Source organism: Gobius niger (assembly GCF_951799975.1).
Source record: "Gobius niger genome assembly, chromosome: 10".
Taxonomy (NCBI): Eukaryota; Metazoa; Chordata; class Actinopteri; order Gobiiformes; family Gobiidae; genus Gobius; species Gobius niger.
Genome location: NC_136861.1, coordinates 10,629,073 through 10,650,734, shown reverse-complemented (window position 1 = coordinate 10,650,734; position 21,662 = coordinate 10,629,073). Strand labels below are relative to the sequence as shown.

General features: G+C 41.5%; 1 protein-coding gene across 1 annotated transcript in view; it reads left to right on the top strand.

The window, feature by feature from the left end:
* The window catches only part of syt3 (synaptotagmin III), a 180,405-nt gene that overhangs the window by 139,205 nt on the left and 19,538 nt on the right, over positions 1-21,662 (top strand). The window contains exon 9 of the mRNA XM_079564459.1: positions 4,558-4,678. Coding sequence (XP_079420585.1) covers positions 4,558-4,678 — 121 coding nt within the window. The remainder of the gene's footprint in view (positions 1-4,557; positions 4,679-21,662) is intronic.

Sequence of the window (21,662 nt, the reverse complement as noted above, 5' to 3'; positions counted from 1 at the left end):
CTGAAACAATGCTTCCTCTAATGCTGTCCCTGGACCAACAGCCATCGAAACTTGGTCTTTAAAGTCATTATATTTGTGTTCAGTACCTGCTTTTGATACTTACATTTTTTCCCAGACCAGTAGTACCTAAACTTTATTTTTTTTTAATACTATACTGGTATCGTTTAATGGCACCCAGCCCTAGTTGTAGCTGTTTTCTTTTTTTAGTTTCTGGCATACAGTATCTCTCCTCAAACGTCTATGCACAATATAAATAGAATCACAGGGAAAAAGGCGGCAACAAAGCTCTATTATATGTTTGAACGATTTGGTGAAGAAATAGTCGTTTTCGAGTGAGTGATAGCTGTTTCAGTCACTCTCTGGCAATCACAAAGGACAATGGATGGTTCTGTCTTCATTGCGATCGCCATTAAAGTTAATAACATAATAGTGGGTATAACACAGAATAGAAAAATGGCCAATTGCACAGACGTTTATGGGGAATAGCACCAATTAACAATACAATAAGCCGTTAAAAGTGTCAGCTCTTAATTGGTGGTTGTTGGTTTTTTATCCTTTCAATGATACGATGTCCTTTGTAGCAAAAAATCGGCCTGTGAAATATAGTGTTGCTGCTTTATTTCGGAGTCTTGTACTTTTCTCTAATTAGTTGGAAATGCAGGAGGAGTTCTTGTCGAGTCCCATGAAAGTTAGTCGACCAATTCCGACCCCGACCTCCACTCGTGGTGCTTCTTCAGGCCCTTCGTCTGCAAATTTAGGCTTCATTTACTTCCACTCGAGCTTTAGTGATGCATTTAAGCTGGGTGTTTTTCTCATCAAGACATGGTTTACACCCAGTTTAGACAGAATTTGTTGAAATGTTGATTTATTCTTTTACTTGATTTAGACTTGATCTGATCTTGATTCAGGGCTGGTCCCACTTGTGAGGTCAAGTATTTTCTGGCTTGATGTGACAATTTGAGAACACACGTTTTTGATCGTCATTTATTTCAGTTTTGTTCATCACAGAGCTCCCAAAATAACACATAACGTGAATTAGAGTGTCTCGTTTCGTAATAAAAACAAAACAAAACACAAAAACGAGTTTTTAACGGAGCGCATGGAGGATGTTTTTGGGCAAAAAATCTTTCAGGAATGTCACGATTCACTCTCCTTCGCCCTCAATTCTTGGAGATCGCAACAGAGCGTGTCCTTTTGTGATCAGTGGGGATTCGTAATTCAGGGGGACAGCATTGTTACAGCATTCGTAGTGTAGGAATGAGGTTGTGTAGGGGAGGCGCAGGTTAAACAGGACGAATCAAAGCAAAGGCAGAGTTTCTCCATGTTTGAATGTTATAGTAACAATATGGCCGAAACAAAGGAAGTTTTGCATAGTTTTGCTTTCGCTTATGAACGAAACTGCAGGTCCACAATTTGCACAAAACAATATACTGCAAACGAGAATGAGAGCGATTTTATTTATATTTATGTAGGTACCACATTCGCCAGATTCTTTCCTAACAGAATCCAGGACCCTCAGCAGCCTGTAGCAGCGCAATAGTGCGGGACAGTGCGGGACAGTGCGGGACAGTGCGGGACAGTGCGGGACAGTGCGGGACAGTGCGGGACAGTGCGGGACAGAGTGGGACAGTGCGGGACAGTGTGGGACAGTTTGTGACACTGCGTGAAGCCTCTGCCCCGATTGATCAAACTTGTCGTTATGTGTAAACCTACCATCAGTGGTAAAGGGAAAATCTTACACACACTTAAACAAAAATCAACACATAGTTTGTGCATCTATACATAAAAATATGAAATAAAACATTTCTATACGTTGCAACACGTGGTGTTGTTGGCTCAGGAATCAGGAAGTCCCTTATACTCCCGGTTTGATTCCAGACATAGACTGTAGAATTAATAGACAGCATCTGCTCACTCCTCCCTTTTTACCATAAGGACCACGTTCGAAAGGGAAATCATGGCGGATTTACAGACTCCTCCTACCCTGCTGAGCATGTTCCTAAAAAGGGCGGGATCTTCACTGTAGACTCGGCCCTGTAGACTCGCGGGGCACGTACTTCAGTCGTAGCCGTGCCCGCACCATTAGCTCTAATGCTAACGGCCTGTCAATCAAAGTCCGGCTCTCATTGGTATACGAGATTTCTAAAATGTTCCTCACGAAAACCAGCCTGGTTTCTTTAATTGCAACTAACCCAGCAATATCACAGGAGCAATATCTAGCTGTAGAAAGTTTTTAAAAATTAGAAACCAGGCTTTATATTTGCTTAGAACATGTGTAAAGTGCAATGCTTTCTAATGGAAAACTAGCTTGTTTTGCCACCCATATATGGAGGTAGTACAGCAATGGCGGCCCCTAGCATCGCGGTCACAAAGCAGGGCAACCAGCGATGCCAGACCGGCTGGATGGACGAACACTGAGTCCTCAATTGACCCGGGAATAGTTTAAATCGATGCCTCAAACCCAGGACCAGGTTGCTTCTCAGACCTGAGAGTGAAACTTAGGTAAAAGATCCCGCCCCCAAACACGTTGAGCAGACGCAAACCCCACACTGAACCTCACATAGCCGCAGAAATGAACCTGAAAATATGACACCTCTGTTTTCACCGTGGGTCCCGGCGCTGTCAGCCTCGGCTCCGAGACACAGACGTAAAGGACTGACAGTTGAATCTCGGGCGCTGGCGTCTTTTAACACTCTGTCTGAACACATTAGAGTCGTCCCGTGTCAGGCTGCGGCTCTTTCTGAAACAAAGACCACTGCAGTCCATCCTCTCGGTTTTATCTGAGTGTCTGACAGCCGTGAAGACCCCAGTGCGAGATCAAGCCTCTCCCTGTGACCCGACTGGAGCGGGACAAGTGACGCAGATAGAGTTCAGAGTCGAGGTGTATCAGAGCCTGGTACGGGGGGAATGAGGGGGATCAGGAGCTGCCTGTATATTCATGTCCCCCAGTAACTTTAAAGCAGGCAGTTCTCTGGAGCTTGAGAGGAAAATAATAACAAAATGGTAAATTGCTTCATATTAAATGTTTAGCAGATATTTGCATATACAATATATTCTAATGCACAAAGTATTATGACTATTCCTATTCCTAAACAAATATTTACCCTGAGTGAATTTAATAAGAAAGCACAAGTTCAGTTTCCATAAGTCATAAATTATTTTATTTTCTCCCAAGTGGTGGAACTACCTTTGTTTTGTCCTCAGACTCAGACATGTCTAGAAATAATACTGCGCTTCTAATAATAAAGCACTTGCAAACATTTCACGAACTTGCAGGTGATTCATTCTGTTTGTGACCCTGACTCCGCAAGTTGTGGAACGTCCCCTGAAGAATTGGGAGGCTGTTTGGACCACACCTACAAGCATCATTCACTGGTTGCCGCTTTCTTCTTCTCCTCCCTCTTCTTCTTCTTACCCGTCTTCTTTTTCTTCCATTTTTTTGTCTTCTTCCATTTCTTATTTTTTTCTTCTTTTTCTCCTTCCCCCTCTGCTTCTCCTTCCCCTTCTTTGTCTTCTTCCACTTCTTCTCCCCCTTCTTCTTCTTTCACTTCTTCTTCTTTCACTTCTTCTTCTTTCACTTCTTCTTCTTCTTTCACTTCTTCTTCTCCTCCTTCTTCTTCTTTCACTTCATCTTCCCCCTTCTCCTTCTTTCACTTCTTCTTTCACTTCTTCTTCTTTCACCTCTTCTCCTTCTTCTCCTTCTCCTTCTTCTCCTTCTTCTTCTTCTCCTTTTCCTCCTTCTCCTCCTTCTCCTTCTTCTTCTTCTCCTTCTTCTCCTTCTCCTTCTTCTTCTTCTTCTTCTTCTTCTCCTTCTTCTCCTTCTTCTCCTTTTCCTCCTTCCTCTTCTTCTCCTTCTCCTTCTTCTCCTTCTTCTCCTTCTTCTCCTCCTTCTCCTTCTTCTTCTTCTCCTTCTTCTCCTTCTCCTTCTTCTTCTTCTTCTCCTTCTTCTCCTTCTCCTTTTCCTCCTTCCTCTTCTTCTCCTTCTCCTTCTTCTCCTTCTTCTCCTTCTTCTCCTTCTTCTCCTTCTCCTTCTTCTCCTTCTTCTCCTTCTTCTTCAAAAGTATTCCAGTACATGGCTTCAGGTGTGACATGTTGTCCCAGCCCTATTAGACAAAGGCTGGTTATTGTTCAGGGTAAAAACACACTGTATTTGGATACTTGGGAGAGTATAGAGTACATTTTGTGTATTCAGAATGTATCTTTGTATCTTGCTACATCTTGTTCTATTAAAAGAAAAATCAAGCTCAGTTTTCGTTTGCCATCCTCTATCGTTGTATTATTTATCATTCTTGCTTGTCTATGTTTCGTGTTGCACCATTTCACCGAAGAACATCCCTCATTTGTGAAACCCATCCCTGACAATAGCAATAAACGTACATTTTGATTCTGATTCTAAATAATGGCTACAGTGAAGCGCTTTGAGAAGACTGTCGTGTCAAGCTTCAAAGCGCAACATTGCTTTTAACAGAAAGAGAAATACGTAACGCCTTTTTGTGAAATCTTTGTTTGACACCTGTAAAGATCCCGCTCTGTGTTTCTGTTTCTGTCTCTCATTAGGAAAAGCCAGACCTGGGGGAGCTGAACTTCTCCCTGTGTTACCTGCCCACAGCCGGCAGACTCACGGTCACCATCATCAAAGCCACCAACCTCAAAGCCATGGACCTGACCGGCTTCTCAGGTGAGCCGCTCTCCAAACACACACAAACACACGCACACAAAGTCGCTGCATAATCCGCTTATTAAATACACGGGGACATTCGCTAAACATCTGCCGCTGTGGAGATAAGTCTGGCCTAATCTGTCGCCGAGGCAAACGGGCGAAACCAAAGTCGTGTCGCCGACAGGTTTACACCGAAAGTCGCATCTGGTCAAAGGGAGAGAAAAGATTTGAGACACTTTTGAAGTCCAGTCTTTAAAGGGAAAGTCGCTGATCTTTTTGTTGTTTGCAAATAATAGAAGAGGGACTGTACATTATAAACTTTGTGTTGTGGTTAGAACTCCAACATTCATTGCCAACATGCCCGTTCATCAGATATGAGTTTAGAAGCATTTTTCACAGCTTTTAGGATGGAATACTGTTATGCATAAAGTTACTGCTAGTTCATGATCAATTAAAAGGGACATGTACTTAAACAGACAGCACAAAGTTTGTTTTGACAATATACTGCAAAAATGTAATCTATGAATAAGTGAAAATTGTCTCGAAATAAGTCAATTCGATCTTGATTTGAGTAACTCATTTCAAGAAAGTCCTTTTTTAACTCTTAGGGGACTGGATGCAAGTTAGCCATTTTATACTCACTACTGCCACCTCAGGTCTTATGCGTAACTGCAGGTTCTATATAAAGCTCGTGCATGACGGCACTTTGGACCCGAAGTAACAACTTTGAGTGACAGTGCAGGGTTTTAGAGGCAGAGGGAAAAAACATTAACAACAATATTATTTGAATCAAAAAGTAGAAAAGAGAAGGGCTTCCTGGACCTCCAAGAAAATAGAAAACATTTTTTGTCTAATTTAAGTGCAATGAGATAAATACATATGTTTTTAATTAAATCAGTACTAAGTAACTCATGCCCCTAGAGGCCAAAAGTGCCACTCCATGTTGCGTTTTTTTACTCATTAATTGTCCGTGAGAGTAAATACTACACTGACAGAAAAGACAAAGGGAGAGAGGGATATTGTACATCCAATTAAACAATGGGAATATTTTTTGTCACTCAAACTTGGCTGTAAAAACTGTTTAAGTGGCGCTAGCTCGCAGTTAGCTTTGGCCGTTAGCCTGTTAGCTTCTTTTTCATGATGCTATTAGTGTGTATCGGTGACACCTACCCGGTGGCAGCAAAGTTGCAATTGTGGTTTTCTGGCCAGAGGCACCAGGGGGAGATGAAAGACCCTCCAATCATCCCATTAACACTTGTATTACCCCCAGAAGGACTACGGGAAGGATTTATTACGGTAAACAAGTTACTTGAAAAAATTAATTACTCAAATCAGGGGCAAATATATGAATTTTAATCAAATGTTACTTATTTCCAGATTACCTTTTTATAATAGATTCAAACAGCAACGCATCATACAAACCTCTCATGGGAATCACAATATTTCACTCTATAAACATATTTATTTAGACTATAAACATATTTATCACACCCAATAAAGTCAAGCCAAAATCATGTCCATATGGATGTTTTTTCACAGCAGATTGTTCAGTAGAAGCGAAAGACGGCACTTGTTGCTAACGTTAGCATATGCTTCCTGATTGGCATTGTTTGTTTTTTAAGTATTTATGGGCTGTTGAACGACTTTGCTCCTCTCCATGTCTCTGTATCTATAATTAGTAGAAAAAAACATATCCAGAATTCAGCATTTGTTGAAGTAGTGGTGGAGAAATGGGAGAAAGTTTCTCTGGCTGACCATATGATGCCGTCTGTATCGATGTGAGGGAGAAAAACTATTTTTACCTCTATTAAACTGGAAAACTGAATTGTCCATAGCCTTTGCCATATCAGAGTCTATTACGATCATTCTTCCAGCTATAGTGGAAACTGAACTGTTAAGTCGCATTAAGAAATCACAGAAAAACTAAATTGCGTCCGCATCTGAGTTCTGACAAAAGCCGTTTCATGGGTTCTTTGTGTGAGTGCTGAGCGTTTGTGAATCCAAATTGCTGAGTGAATAGACGTAATTTACCGTACGTGGGGGTTAAATTGTATAAAACTGCTCTTTTCAAAAGCCAGTCTTCTCTTGTTATTGTGATAAACAGCCTCACGCCGAGAGGAAGCGTCCACCACCGTTTCTGCAGGGGCTGTAGTAAACTCTGTTACAGGCTTTTCACTCACATCAAGTGGGGCTATAGAAGCAGAGTGGTTAGAAACAGCTGGAGAAGTAGCAGTCGGTCATCAGTGGCTCAGTGGTTTGGGCGTACATCCACAAACTCAAAGGAAGACACTTATGAATGTGAGAAATCGACGAATAGTAGGTTTTAGAAGAAAAATGTGTGCAGCTAGGACAACTGAACCCCTCTCATTGGTCTTTGAAAAGTCCACCTGTAGCCAGAGATTATTACTGTCGCTGATGAAACTTCTTAGAGACACATAAAGTCAAAACTTCAAACTACAGAGCCCGGGTGACGGCTCAACATCGAGAAAAGCATTATATAAAACAAATCCATAGTGGTATTGCAATTTTAGACTAATTTCTTAACCCCCGCCTTAACCTATGCATTTTCTCCAGTCCAGCTTTACCCTAATCTCAAAGGTTGCAGCCTATGGGCCAGAGCAAAGCCTCATTTGAAACCTAAGACCCACAAAAATGATCTAAATCACATGTGTCAAGGATAATGCGGCCCGTGGGATGGTTTAATGTGTCCCTTTGAGGAGCATGAATTCCTGAGTGTGTCAAAAAAAAAATTAAGTCTCTAGCCCATTCCTGTGCGGAGTTTGCTCACTCCCGCCACTAGGGGTAACTTAAATTAAAAAAAAAAAAGATGATTTTTCACTGAAGAAAATTGAGTTTCAATATTTTTCATGTTTATTGCACTTTAGGATAGGATGATGCACTTTTATAACAAAGGTTTAAAGTCATTTTTATGCCTGAGAGTTGACAGTATCTAATATTGTTAGAGTCAATAAAATCGTTTATCGCGATACTTTCCTGCCTCAATATATCGTACTTCAAATTTGTTATTGTGGCCTTGTCATGCAGTATATTTCCATGCCACAAACCTTCGAAAATCCAAGAAAAAATGGTACAAGAAACATTCGACTGCGGTTCAAACGGCAATAAACAGCACTGAGTTGTATTTGCTGCTGCCTTATATTCTTAGATCAGCTAACTTTACCATCGTGGATACATCGTTGCCATAGGTTTCCGGTTGCCGCAGTAACAAGAATCAGAAATAAGCCTGTACATTGCAAATAAAAATGGTCTGACCGTGCAAATGAAAACACGACCTTCGCGACGCACGTCATGCTAACCCCTCTGCCGGTGCCCACTCCCGCCCTGGACCCGGGACGGTTTGGAAATGTACATATCCGTCATACATCACGGTGGGATTTTTCCAAATGTGAGCCGCTTCCCGTGACATTTTTCATCCGTAAAGGTTACCCCCATAAACGCGGTGCTCAATACTAACCCCATTCTCCGGCGCGTTCATCAAATTGAGTCAGAGCCGGGAAATGTCAGGTCCAGACTAAATAATTTCTTCTTCTGCGGCACGTCGAGGGTCCGGTGGAAACATATACGGCGCGCGGGGAAGGATATTGGAAAAATCATCAAGGTTTCTCCCAGATTCCTTCAGCAGTATCGAGTTAGAGATATTCTGTCATGTTTGAAATGAGGGGAGAGTCAATAAACTGCAGGAGGCTGTTGCAGTGTTGGGTTTTGCCACATGTTTTTATATGGTTTCCTCTCATACGCCTCAGCACTGTTTCACTAATTCTACAAGAGCCATAGTTTTGGGTGAAAGTTGTTAGCGGCTTTAACAAATGGACGTTGTTGTTTAATAGGTGGAGTCCAAAGTGTCCTCTGCCATTTTAAGGACCATAAACCTGAACAATCAATACAGACGGCATCTCTGGGAACATCCTCAAACCGTCAAGGCAAGGCAAGGCAAGTTTATTTGTAGAGCACAATTCATACACAAGGCAATTCAAAGTGCTTCACAGTTGCATAAAACAAATACAATCAATAAAACATCAACATAGAATTAATCAATTACAGTAAGAGGCAAGAGTGTAGATAAAATACTTTCAGTTATATGCATTTTTAAGTCTTGTTTTGATTCGCTCTGTCTTGAGCACTATTTTTAAGTCTTGTTTTGACTCGCTCTGTCTTGAGCACTATTTCGCTCTGTCTTGAGCACTATTTTTAAGTCTTGTTTTGACTCGCTCTGTCTTGAGCACTATTTTTAAGTCTTGTTTTGACTCGCTCTGTCTTGAGCACTATTTCGCTCTGTCTTGAGCACCATTTTTAAGTCTTGTTTTGACTCGCTCTGTCTTGAGCACTATTTTAAGTCGTGTTTGGACTCGCTCTGTCTTGAGCACTATTTCGCTCTGTCTTGAGCTCTATTTTTAATTCTTGTTGTGACTCGCTCTGTCTTGAGCACCATTTTTAAGTCTTGTTTTGACTCGCTCTGTCTTGAGCACTATTTCGCTCTGTCTTGAGCACTATTTCGCTCTGTCTTGAGCACTATTTTTCTTGCTCGTTCAAAAGTAAGTTACCTAACCTCTGTTTTTGTCGCTCCTTCTCCTCTGGACATCAATATAAAATTAATCAATTACAGTAAAAGGCAAGAGTGCAGATAAAATACTTTCAGTTATATACACGGGCAAACAGAACTGTTTTCATCCTGGATTTGAACATTGTCAGAGTTGAGGCCTGTCTCACATCCTCATGAAGACTGTTCCAGATTTTAGCTGCATGAAACTGAAACGCAGCCTCACCGTGTTTATTATTGACTCTGGGAACCACCAGGAGGCCCCTCCCTGAAGTTCTCAGGGCCCGAGATGGTTCATACGGCTGTAACATGTCAGAGATGTACTTTGGAGCTAAACCATGAAATGACTTGTACACAAGCAGAGCTGTTTTAAAGTCTATTCTCTGAGTGACAGGAAGCCAGTGCAGAGACCGGAGCACTGGACTAATATGGTCGTATTTCCTGGTTCTTGTCAGGACTCGAGCAGCAGCGTTCTGGATGTACTGTAGCTGTCTGATAGCTCGTTTAGAGAGGCCAGTGAGTAGGCCGTTACAGTAGTCTAACCTGCTGGAGACAAATGCATGGATAAGTCTCTCTAAGTCTGGTTTTGACACTATTCCTCTGATCTTAGCAATGTTTTTCAGATGGTAAAAAGCTGCTGATGTTATTGCTTTGATGTGGCTGTTTAAGTTCAGGTCTGAGTCCATGATCACTCCTAGATTTCTAACCTGATTTTTTGGTTTTAGAGAGAGAGACTCAAGGTGACTGATAACACTTTGTCTTTGTGCCTGTGGGCCAAAAACAATGATCTCAGTTTTGTCTGAGTTTAGTTGGAGAAAGTTGTTTTGCATCCACAAACTGATCTGTTGGATGCAGTGACAGAGAGTATCTACAGGCCCATGTTCACCAGCCGTCAGTGACACGTAGATTTGAGTGTCATCTGCATAGTTGTGGTACGACACATTGTTGCTGTTTATTAGCTGACCCAATGGAAGCATGTACAAGTTGAATAAGAGGGGTCCCAAGATTGACCCCTGGGGGACTCCACAGGTCATGGCAATTTTGTCTGAGACACAGTTGCCAATTTCAACAAAGTATGTCCTGTCCTCGAGATAGGACTTAAACCAGTTTAGAGCAGTGCCAGAGATTCCCACCCAGTTTTCTAACCTGTGAAGTAAGATCCCGTGGTCCACTGTGTCAAAGGCAGCGCTCAGGTCCAGCAGAACTAAAACTGAGACCTTACCTGCGTTGGTGTTCATACGGATATCATTTGTCACCTTGATCAGAGCTGTCTCAGTGCTGTGGTGGGGCCTAAAGCCTGACTGGAAAGTATCAAACACATTGTTAGACAGGAGAAAGTAAGTGAGCTGCTGATATACTACTTTCTCTAGGACTTTTCCTAAGAATGGCAGGTTTGATATGGGCCGGTAGTTGTTCATTACCTTGGCATCAAGGCTGCTCTTCTTTAGAAGAGGCTTGATGACTGCAGTTTTCAAGGCCTTTGGAAATGCTCCAGTCTCGAGTGAGATGTTAACTAACTGAGCAAGTTGTGGTAACAAGCTGGTCAGCACAGACTTCAGAAATCTAGTGGGTAATTCATCAAGGCAGCATGTACATGAACTCAGACCGGAGATAACCTCTTCGATTGTTTTGTCAGTAACAGGTGTGAAATGTGTCAGCTCAAGGTGTTTATCTGGTGGCAGAGTTTCTATTTGTGTTGTGGAGATTATGGCATTTTTAATGCTTTGGACTTTGTCATAGAAAAATATTGCAAACTCATTACACTTAGATGTAGAGATTAGTTCTAGGGGCAGTGAAACTGGAGGGTTAGTTAATCTGTTTACTGTGGAAAACAGAACGCGAGAATTGTTTCTGCAGTTTGAGATGATTGTAGAGAAGTACTTCTCCCTTGCTCCACGCAAAATCTGGTTGAACACACAAAGCACTTCTTTGTAAACCTCAAAATGAACCTGGAGCTTTGACTTGCGCCATTTCCGTTCGGCTTTTCGGCACTCCCTCTTCTGTGTCCTGACCGAAACTTCACTTCTCCAAGGTGCCTTTTGCCTATTGTTAACCATTTTAACCTTGACAGGAGCAATAGTATCCAAAACATTTAAGACCCTTGATGTGTAAGAGTCCAACAGATTATCAACATTAGAACATGGGGCATTTTCAAATCTGATCATCTCCATAAACTGTGTCCCTGTTGTATCATTTATGTGTCTTCTTTGAATAACTCCAGGCCCAACCACTGGTTTCGGTGTAACACACAGGTCAAAGAAGACACAAAAATGATCAGACAAAGCAACATCAACAACATTCACATTTGATATATTAACACCTTTTGTAATAACTAGATCTAGAGTGTGGCCTTTGTTGTGAGTTGCCTCACTCACGTGCTGAGTTAAACCAAACATTTCAAGGACAGCACCGAGTTCTATTGCATGCCTGTCGTTGGTCACATCCACATGCACATTAAAATCACCTGAAATTACTAAACAATCGAAATCAATGCATATAAATGACAGTAATTGAGTAAAATCTTCAATAAAACAGTTCTGTGGTGGTTTGTAAATAGTCATATAAAGTATGGAAGATTGTTTTATCTCCATTTTGAATGACACGTACTCAAACGTTGGAAAAACCCCAAATGACAATTTTTGCAGGAGTAAATTGTCCCTGAATATGGCACAAACACCCCCACCCCTCTGGTTTTGGCGTGTTTCAGACACAAAATTGAAGTGAGATGGACTACACTCAATCAAAACTGCATTTCCAGTGTTTTTGTCTAGCCATGTTTCAGTTAAAAACATAAAATCTAGATTATAAGAGGAAATAAAACTATTTATTAAAAAGGACTTGTTTTTTAGCGATCTGACATTGAGTACAGCATGTTTGAGATTTATCTGTGTTTGAGTGGATGGAATCTTTTTGCAGGGGACATGGATTAGATTTCTTTGATTGGACGGTCTGACTGTCCCTCTCTTATCTAATCTATGTTGTTTGACGGTACTAATTGTCTTGTAAGAACACACTCCCTCTATGGACCTCTGGTTGGTTTTGAGTTTGCTATGCATGGTAGCAACGCAGAGGCCCCTAATGTCCTAGACAGCAGCAGTGAAGCTGCTGGAGATAACAGCTGTGGGCGCCGGTGGTGGGGGCCGAGCTGGGGAGACCTTGGTTTGTGGATGCTTCTTTGGGGAAAAGTCTCTGGAGGGTGTAGATGTAGTAGTCGGGCTCAAGGCCTGTGGTGGAGTAGGTGAAAGTGCTCCTTCGGCTGAATCATTTAATAAAGGTGCAGGTGGTGCTGAAGCTGAGCTTTTCCCCGGAGATGCAGGTGGTGATGCTGCTATTGTTGAAACGCTTTCTGGAGATGCGGGTGGTGCTGGTGCAGCTAAATCCTTAACTGCAGCTGAGTCCACCGGTGCAGATGGTGCTGCTGTGGCTGAATCCTTAACTGTGGCTGATTCCATAGGTGCAGATGGTGCTGCTGTGGCTGAATCCTTAACTGTGGCTAAGTCCGTAGGTGCAGGTGGTGCTGCTATGGCTGAAACCTTTACTGCAGCTGAGTCCTTTACGGCAGATGCAGATGACGCAGCTGTGACTGTATCATTTATTGGTGGTGCAGTTGAGGCCTTTGCTGCTGAGCCAGGAGCTCTTCTCATGCTCCTCTCGGCTCTCTCTTGTAGCTCAGGCCTCCTCTGATTTTGCAGAGCGTGGAGGAGATTTTCCGTCAGTCGTCTCACTCCACCTCTGCTCAAGTGAGGCCCATTTCCTCTAAACAGGTCATCACGTTGCCAGAACAGATTAAAGTTCTCTATGAAATACAGTCCTCTCGGCTCACAGACGTTGGACAGCCATGTATTCAACTGAAATAGCCGGGAGAATTTGTTTATTCTCCCATCGATGTTTGGGATGGGTCCACTGATGAACATTTGTATTGCCTCTTTATCCAGACAATCAAGTCTCTCAAAAAGTTTATTGAACTTTTCTTTCAGGGCTTCAGACTCTTCGTCTCTTGTGTCCACAGCACCAACATGTATGATAAGTTTGTCAATCCCAGGGTTATTTGTGATTTCCTTGTTTAGAACATCTATGATGTCAGAAACTGTGGCGCTGGGATAACTGCTTGTAGTAATCCTGTCATTGTTTATATTAGATATGGCTCCGTCTCCAAGCACCAGGATATCTCTGGCCTTGACACTTGCCACACTTTTCCTCTCGAGCTTTGTTTTGACTTCTTTTTCTCTGTCTCTCTCTGATTTTCTCCGTTTGTTACACTCATCTTCTGAGAGAGGTGAAAATCTGTTTGTTAACTTTATTCCAGGTTTATTTTTGCTAGCACGTTTTCTTTGCTTTGGCCGAGCACCAAGTTGTTTGTATAGTTTCGGGAACGTTACGGTATCGTCTAGCTTTAGGTTGCAAGTATCAGTTTTTCCAGTCTTCTTACCGTGTTCCATAGGGAGCGTGTCATTAAGTCCTTTATCCATCTCAAAGGCGAGAATTTTGTCCCGCAGCAAAATAATTTCTTGTTGATAAATCCGACAGCTTTCACAAGAAGATGTTTGCGTTACTCCCGCAGCCATGTTGATAAGACTGTCGTCGCTGGTCCAGATGAGTTGTTAAAAAAAAAGGGCATAAAATGATTAAAAATGATTTAAAAAAAAAAAAAAAGTCTTGGCTCACTTAGAAGAAGAGAATAAAATCATATCCGTGTGACATGTGCCAAAAAAGAGTGATTAAAAAAGCGAATAAACCGTCACATTGGAAACTGCCCAACTCCACCAAAAGACCCTTTCGCTGCTGACATCATCAGTGACATCATCGGGAGGCTGGAAGTGATCAAGAGAAATAAGATTAAACTAAAACTATGAGAGTAAACTACAGCTAAAAATGTGGTCCTGTTGTGGATTAAGGTGCAAGAGCAAGAGGAATGACATTTGAGACGATAAAATAAGGTTTAGCTGATGTTTCCAACAACAGTTAGACATAGATACAGACGGCATCGCGTCATAGAAGGGGGCGTGGCTTCGCCGAGGGGAAAAATAGAATCTTTTGGGAAATGTTCCACTCTTTTTAGCCATTTTCTGATGGAATATGAACTTATTTATCAGCACATAAATAAAGTCAAGGGTAAATCCGGTCCATATGGATATTCTCTCACAGCAGTAGAGGTAAAAAAAAACGGCAGATGTAGCTAGCGCTAGCCGTTAGCATTAGCACGATGCTAACATGAAGCATCAAGTTAGCATTCTCCGTAATTTATGTATTTATGGGCTGTTGAACCACTTTGCCCCTCTTCATGTCTTTGTTTCTTTATTTAGTAGAAAACTATGTTCATAATCTAGCATTTATTAAAGTAGTTTTGGAATAATTAGAGAAACTATAGATTTTTCTCCAAATTGTTTTCCCCCTTAAATGTTTTCAAACATGACCAAATATGGGAGATTCCAGAGATGCCGTCTGTATCTATCTAGCTTCCTGCCTCCAGCTAAACCCGGAATGTTTACAAATAATTAAGGGGTCTATATATTAACAAAATTAAAATATGAATCTATTTTCTACTCAATAAAGACACAGAGAGACGTGGAGAGGAGCCAAGTGGTTCAACATCCCTTAAATACAAAAGTAACAAAGAATGCTAACGGTTAGCTTTATGCAACATGTTAAGGCAGGGGTCACCAACGTGGTGCCCGCGGGCACCCAGGGGCCCTTTGGGGCATGTCCATTAGCCCTTGGGACTTTTTCTAAAGTGTAAAACACTTCATTTTCTTGAATCTAATTCTTAAAATTACAGTTATTTCGGTTCTTGTGACTCAGTATGAGTTTTAAATAAAGCTATTTTAATAAAATATGGGGTCAATATCCTTTAAGTGAACAGTGTACGTTTAAGTCTTTAGGATTTGTTTTTAACTGGAAGCCCTTGAACAACTTAATGCTCTTATAGTAGCCCTCAGCTGAAATAAGGTTGATGACCCCTGTGTTAAGGGTTAGCTTTTCTTGTCTACTGGACAGTCTGTTTAACCTGTTGTGGTGGCTCAGGTGGTCGATCGGGTCGTCTAATGATCGGAAGGTTGGGGGTTCGAATCCCAGCTCCTGCAAGTGCACACAGTCGTTGTGTCCTTGGGCAAGACACTTTACCCACCTTGCCTCCACTGTCTGTGTACACTGGTGTGAAGAAGAGAGTGAATGGGACTGGGTCCTTGCTGTAAAGCGCTTTGGGCTGAATAAAGGTAGAAAAGCGCTATATAAGTTGAGACCATTTACCATTTTGTCTTTCTTTTGGCTTTATTTGCGTGTGCTAAATATGCTCATAGCCTGCCCGAAAACGCCTAATTAGAGAGAAACATTGTGATTCCCATAACAAGCTCCATTCTCTCTCGGCTAGGCCACGCCCCCTAGTATCTAAACCCTAGCTGTCCTGCACTCAAGGTTTATCATGACACCATCTATTTGTTAGCATGCTGTTGGGTAACTATTGCAGCAAATTAATTGTTTGTAGCCTGTTTCATTTCAGCTGCAACCAAACTTCGAGATGCACAGAAATGATAGTGGGGCATTTACGACATCGAGCTGAAATAAAATATGAATAAAAACAAAGCAGGGTTGGCACAGACGTGGACAATATGTGCACACTCGGCGAGCCACAGTTTGCCCTGGGGCCAGGCTTTGCTCCCTGAAGCGGAGGTGACTTCAGGTCTGTGCAGAAACAAACCGCTGCTTCATCAGATACAGCGGCAGCAGATGTGGCTCCAGATGTTGTTGTGGCCCCGGCGGACTTCTCTCGACTCGGGCTGAGAAAGTACCACTGCCACAACAAATGAAGTCCTTTTTTTTATTCTGCTGTCATCCACACACACAGGAATATGCACATAACTTTAAATGGCTTGAATTATAGATTATGAATAATGCTTCTTTTAACTGTTTTACCACGGCATTTTGAAACTGAAGCAGAACAGGCCAGAATAATTGGTAGAATATGCTAAAATGCGTATGTGTTGACCTGGTTCATGGCTAGACTTACAGAGCCATCATGAAGCCTAATGTCCTCTCCATCTATGAAAATAAACACTTTCCAACCTTTTGTTCCTAAGCCCCTGCTGCCTGTGCCGGAGACACAAGCACAACGAGTCACGATGCAACATTTGTGAAGCGAGAAAAGGTCCAGGATGTCAAAATGCACAGACTACATATCAGTCACGCACCTTTAGCTTTAATCACAGCACACATTTGCAGTGGCATTGTTTCAACAAGCTTCTGCAATGTCAAAAGACCCAGAGTTGCATTCAAGATCTTGTATTGATGATGGGAGAGAGTGACCACGGTGCAAAGCCTTCTCCAGCACATTCCAAAGATTCCCAGTGGGATTAAGATCTGGACTATGTGGCGGCCAGTCCACGTGTGATTTCACAATGTGAGCCTGATGAATCTTGGCATCGTCATCTTGGAATCAGGGAAGAAGAGATCAACTGATGGAATAACCTGGTCATTCAGGATGTTCAGGTCGTCAGCCGATCTCATTCGTTGGGCTCATAGTGTTGTTGAACCTCGACTTGACCAATTGCAGCAACTCCAGATCAGAACAGGTGGATGCTTAGCAGTGTAGATACAGTTGTGCTCAAAGGTTTACATACCCTGGCAGAATTCTTATTCTTTTTTGACTATTTTTCAAAGACTATGAAAGATTTTATCACTTAGTGGTTGTGTGCAGCCATTTATGGTGAAACACCTGAGTTTGCTCTTTTTAAATCATAATGAAAAAAGAAAGTACCAAAATGACCTGGATCAAAAGTGTACACACCCCAGTTCTTAATACTGTGTTTTGCCCCCTTTAACATCAATGACAGCTTGGGGTCTTTTGTTGTTGTTGTGTATTAGGTTCTTTATTTCTTCCGATGGTAAAGCGGCCCATTCCTCTTGGCAAAAATCCGAATCAGAATCATTTTTATTGCCATTGCTTGTAAACAGGTTCACAAACTAGGATTTTGTGCAACATTACACATAAAAATGTACAACACAGAGTTTAGATAAAAATAAGCTATAAAACTTTTAACTATAAGGCTATAGGGGCATGCAAAAAGAACATTTAAATAAATAAGATTTAAAAAATAAGAAGTAAAATATGGTAAGACGACAACAACAATTGACATAGTGACATTGTGTAGGTGTATAAAGTGATAAAGTGATAAGTGATTGCAGCGGATATAAGTGTGGACATACCACATAGTGCAATAGAGCAGATTACAGTCTGTACAGAGTTATTAGGTCTCATTATCGTTCATGAGTCTGATGGCAGAGAGAGAAAAAACTGTTCAAGTGGCGGGATCTATGGGTCTTGATAGACCGTAGCCTCCTGCCTGAGGGGAGAGGGGTGAATAGTCTGTGTCCAGTTCCTGTAAATTCCTGGGCTGTTTTGCATGAACTGCATGTTTGAGCTCTCCCCACAGTGGTTCAATGATATTGAGGCCAGGAGACTGAGATGGCACTAATGGGACCTTCACTTTATTCTGCTGGAGCCACTGGCATCAGCGAAACACCTCCATATTTCACAGTAGGTCTGGTGCACTTTTCATCATAGGCCTTGTTGACAACAAAAAGTGCACCAGACCTACTATGAAATATGGAGGTGGTTTGCTGGGGTGTGTAAACTTTTGATTAGGGGCATTTTGGTATTTTCTTTTTTCATTATGATTTAAAAATAATGAATAATGAATAACTCGATTGTTTCACCTTAAATGGCTTCAGACAACCACTGACTTTGAGTGAGAAAAAAACTCTTTCATATTCTTTGAGAAATAGTCAGATTCTGCCAGGGTGTGTAAACCTTTCAGCACAACTGTAACAATACTTTTATTTGTTTGAAGATGTAGGCTCCCTGCCAACAAATCACAGGTCATAAATACAAGAGAAGTGAGGAGAGCGTTGCTGCAGTGCTCCTGAGACCCCCTTCTTGGATCACGCCTTCCCAAACTCTCCTCGACGGTGTCCCTGGCTTTAGATAATTACATTTTCCACTATATAATTTTTTTTTTCACATTATTCAATCACATCCACATTTATTTGACAGGTTTATTGATTCAATACCGAGTCTCTACAAATCTTAACTGCCACGTCTAAGTTCCTTTAAGTTCACCAGGCCCTGCTCCATGGTCAGGAGATTGACTGTGATAAACATGTTTCGTGACACGTTTTCGGGCAACAACATTATTAAATTAACTGTTTCTTTGGGGGGGGTTTTAACGTGTTTTTGACACATACACACACACACACGGATAAACCGGGCAACCTGAACCTCGCCTGCTCTCTGGGGGAATAGTTAGTGCTTCGTTTTAGAGTCGGTGAGAGCAGGTGGGCCTCAGGTGTGGAGGGAGCAAGCGTGAAGACGGAGGACGGCTGAGTGCTTCAAAATAACAAGGTGTTCAGCAATGGGTTTGAATTAGGAACAAAAGCCAAAAGTGATAGAAATAATGTTACTTTCTGCCTTCATATTGTTCTCTATAGAGTGTTCTTTCTTATTCGTTATGCGCTTGACACAGGGTAGATTGGACAAAATGGTGAACTGAACTGAACCGAACTGAACTGAAAGAATAGCTATTAAAGAAAGGAACACACTAGCCATTTCTAGATGTCTATGTTAAAGAAGACAAGACAATGATGTGGGCCTGAAGTAGGGCTGGCTATGATTTTGGCAAAAAAATAATCACGATTATTTTCCCCATATTGATCGATCTCGAGTTTCGATTTGATTTTCTTGTTTACAAGAAGAAGAAAAAACAATAAATGGGGTCTTTCCTGGACGAGCATGTAAACAGAAGCAGTGGTCAAACCGAAAACTGCTGCTAATTCATCAGCAAAAACAAACTCCACACTAATTTACAATTCACTGTTAGAAGTCCGGCTAATCCACCGCTGCAGCTTCAAAACAAATCCACATGGTCCAAATAGTGATTTTCCTCTTCGAAGGTTTAAACTCCTGGTCCTCTGAGCTCCTTCTGTTTTGCCCTTTAGGCGAGTTCAACTTTGTAGCTGATTTTACACATAAGATCACCAGGTCCTCTCCTCTGGCTGCCGCATGTGCCGTCCTGTGCGTCCTGTTTGTTTGGGCCGAGTGTTTCCCTGGGATTGACCTGACAGGCGCTGCAGCATGGCTCAGTCCATATTTTAGGACTGGCCAATTCTCCTCGATTAAAATGCATCATGTGATCGTCCTTTATTAAAATCACGATTAGCCCTATATCTAATGCCCTGTATCTAATGCCCTATATCTAATGAATGTTTTTCTTAATCTCTCTCTTCATGGCTCTATAGTTTGGGACATCTTGCTGCTCCAATCAGAATCAAAAATCTTAAATTGATTAACCTCTTACCCCCCACCTTACCTGAACGCATCTCCTCCAGTTCGGCTTTACCCAAATCTTAAAGTTTCTTGACTGGAGCTCACAGCCTATAGTCCAGTGTTTGGAAAGCTAAGACCAAAACTTTTCTGTTGTGTTGTCGCCGTTCTTTTTCCACATTTTTCATGGGTTTTTTGTGTGTGTTTTTGTCCCTATTTTTCAGTATTTTCCATTGTGTTATTGTTGCTTTTCTGGTACAGTTTAGTCTCTATTTTGACACTTTGATTTGGGTAATGCCGAACTGGAGAAATTGTGTTTAGTTCCAGTGGGAGTTAATCATATTGATCATAAAATACTGACCAAAAAGATACGAGATAAGATATGATTACAGCTGTGGTGTTGTTTCAAAAAGCTTCTGCAATGTCAAAAGATCCAGTGTTATGTTTTCAGAAGATCTTGTATTGATGATGGGAGAGTGTGATCACAGTGCAAAGCCTTCTCCAGCACATCCTAAGGTTTCTCAATAGGGTTCAGATCTGGACTCTGTGGTAACCAATCCATCTCATGCTCCACTCTTTCACAATGTGAGACCAATGATTCCTGGCATTGTCTTCTAGGCCTGTGTCATCAGGGAAGAAGAAATCCATTGAAATAACCTGGTCATTCATGTTCAGCTGATCTCATTCCTTGGGCTCATAGTGTTGCTGAAAAAGACCTGAAAACCCAGATCAGAACAGATAGATCTATGTATTTAAACTGTGGTGATCATCCAGGATGGCCATAATCCCAAATGGACCTGTAGCTTGGCCTTTCCACACAGAAGGGCCCGCCTTTATAACACGCACAATAAAGGCCCCTCTGAGACAAGTACTTTCCTGATTTAACAAAGGCTTAAAGAAAAAAAAAATCAGTCATGTTTCCCATATGACTAATGCACTATTTCCATTACCTGCGTGTAAAGATAGCTGAGTTCAAGATGGTCTGAAGCAGCACTAACTGGATCTGTAGTATTTATGGGATTTCCTGTCAGCGTCGCGTAGAGATGGTGAATCGAAAGCTTTATCCCTTTGTGCTGATTTGATCCGGCTCTGAGGAGGGGACTGGATTTCCATGGCTTTTAAGTGCGACAGAGGCAGGTAGCTCAGAGAGTTAAACCCCCAGCGCTGGCGAGAGGAAAACCGCCTGCGGGCCTCTCCAAAGGTCGACATTTATTGTGCTTTTCTTGGTTTTTAGATGCACAGAAAAGATCACATTTCACATGCCTCAGTGACGTCTAGAGTGACCGCTGACTCCCTGCTTTGCAGTGTCTGTCACTTTGAATTCATATATCGTTGATCTGTGTTTAAAGGGACTATACAGGGTTTAGGAATGTTTAAATTATGTATTTTCCTCCCCCTACATGTTCCAGTCATGTTCTAAGGAGAGAAAGGGGAGGAGCTTGATTGTTTACTTTTGAAAATTCTGTTCCTGCTCTGCTCATTTTGCAAACAAATTTCACTCTATACTCTATCTAACATGACCAACTTGCATCTAGTCCCTTAAGATGTGCCGCTGATCTGAATAAAGTTACATTTGGGAATAAAATAAGTGTTCCCACAGTGAGTTGTTTAATATTGCTCTGAAACATGGTTTGTCCATAGGATTTTATATGGAAATCTATGGATTTTTATGGATTTTATATGGAAAGCTATGGATTATATGGATTTATATGGAAATAAATCCACATATTTCCATATAAATGAAAATATATGGATTTCCATATATCCATATATGGATAAATGGAGCCAACCTTTTTTTTTTTCCACAAAAAGTTGACTTAAATGTGTTTTTCTTACATTGTGGCATCTGTAATCAAAACACCAGAAGTGACACGATTGTGCAGCATTTTTCAGCATTTAATTCCTAAAAATTATTGAGCTTCGAACTCCTAATAAGAAGATGAAATTTGAGTTACAGGATTTTTTTTCAATAATAGCTAATTTATTCCAAACAGATCTAAAATCCCCTTTGTATCCAATATGCCAACAAAACAAGCCCCTAAATTCAATCTTGGCTCTGTCTACTGTTCAGATATTTGGGAAACAATATAAACAATTGGGTCATTTTTATGCGTAAGAGGCCTTATATTATT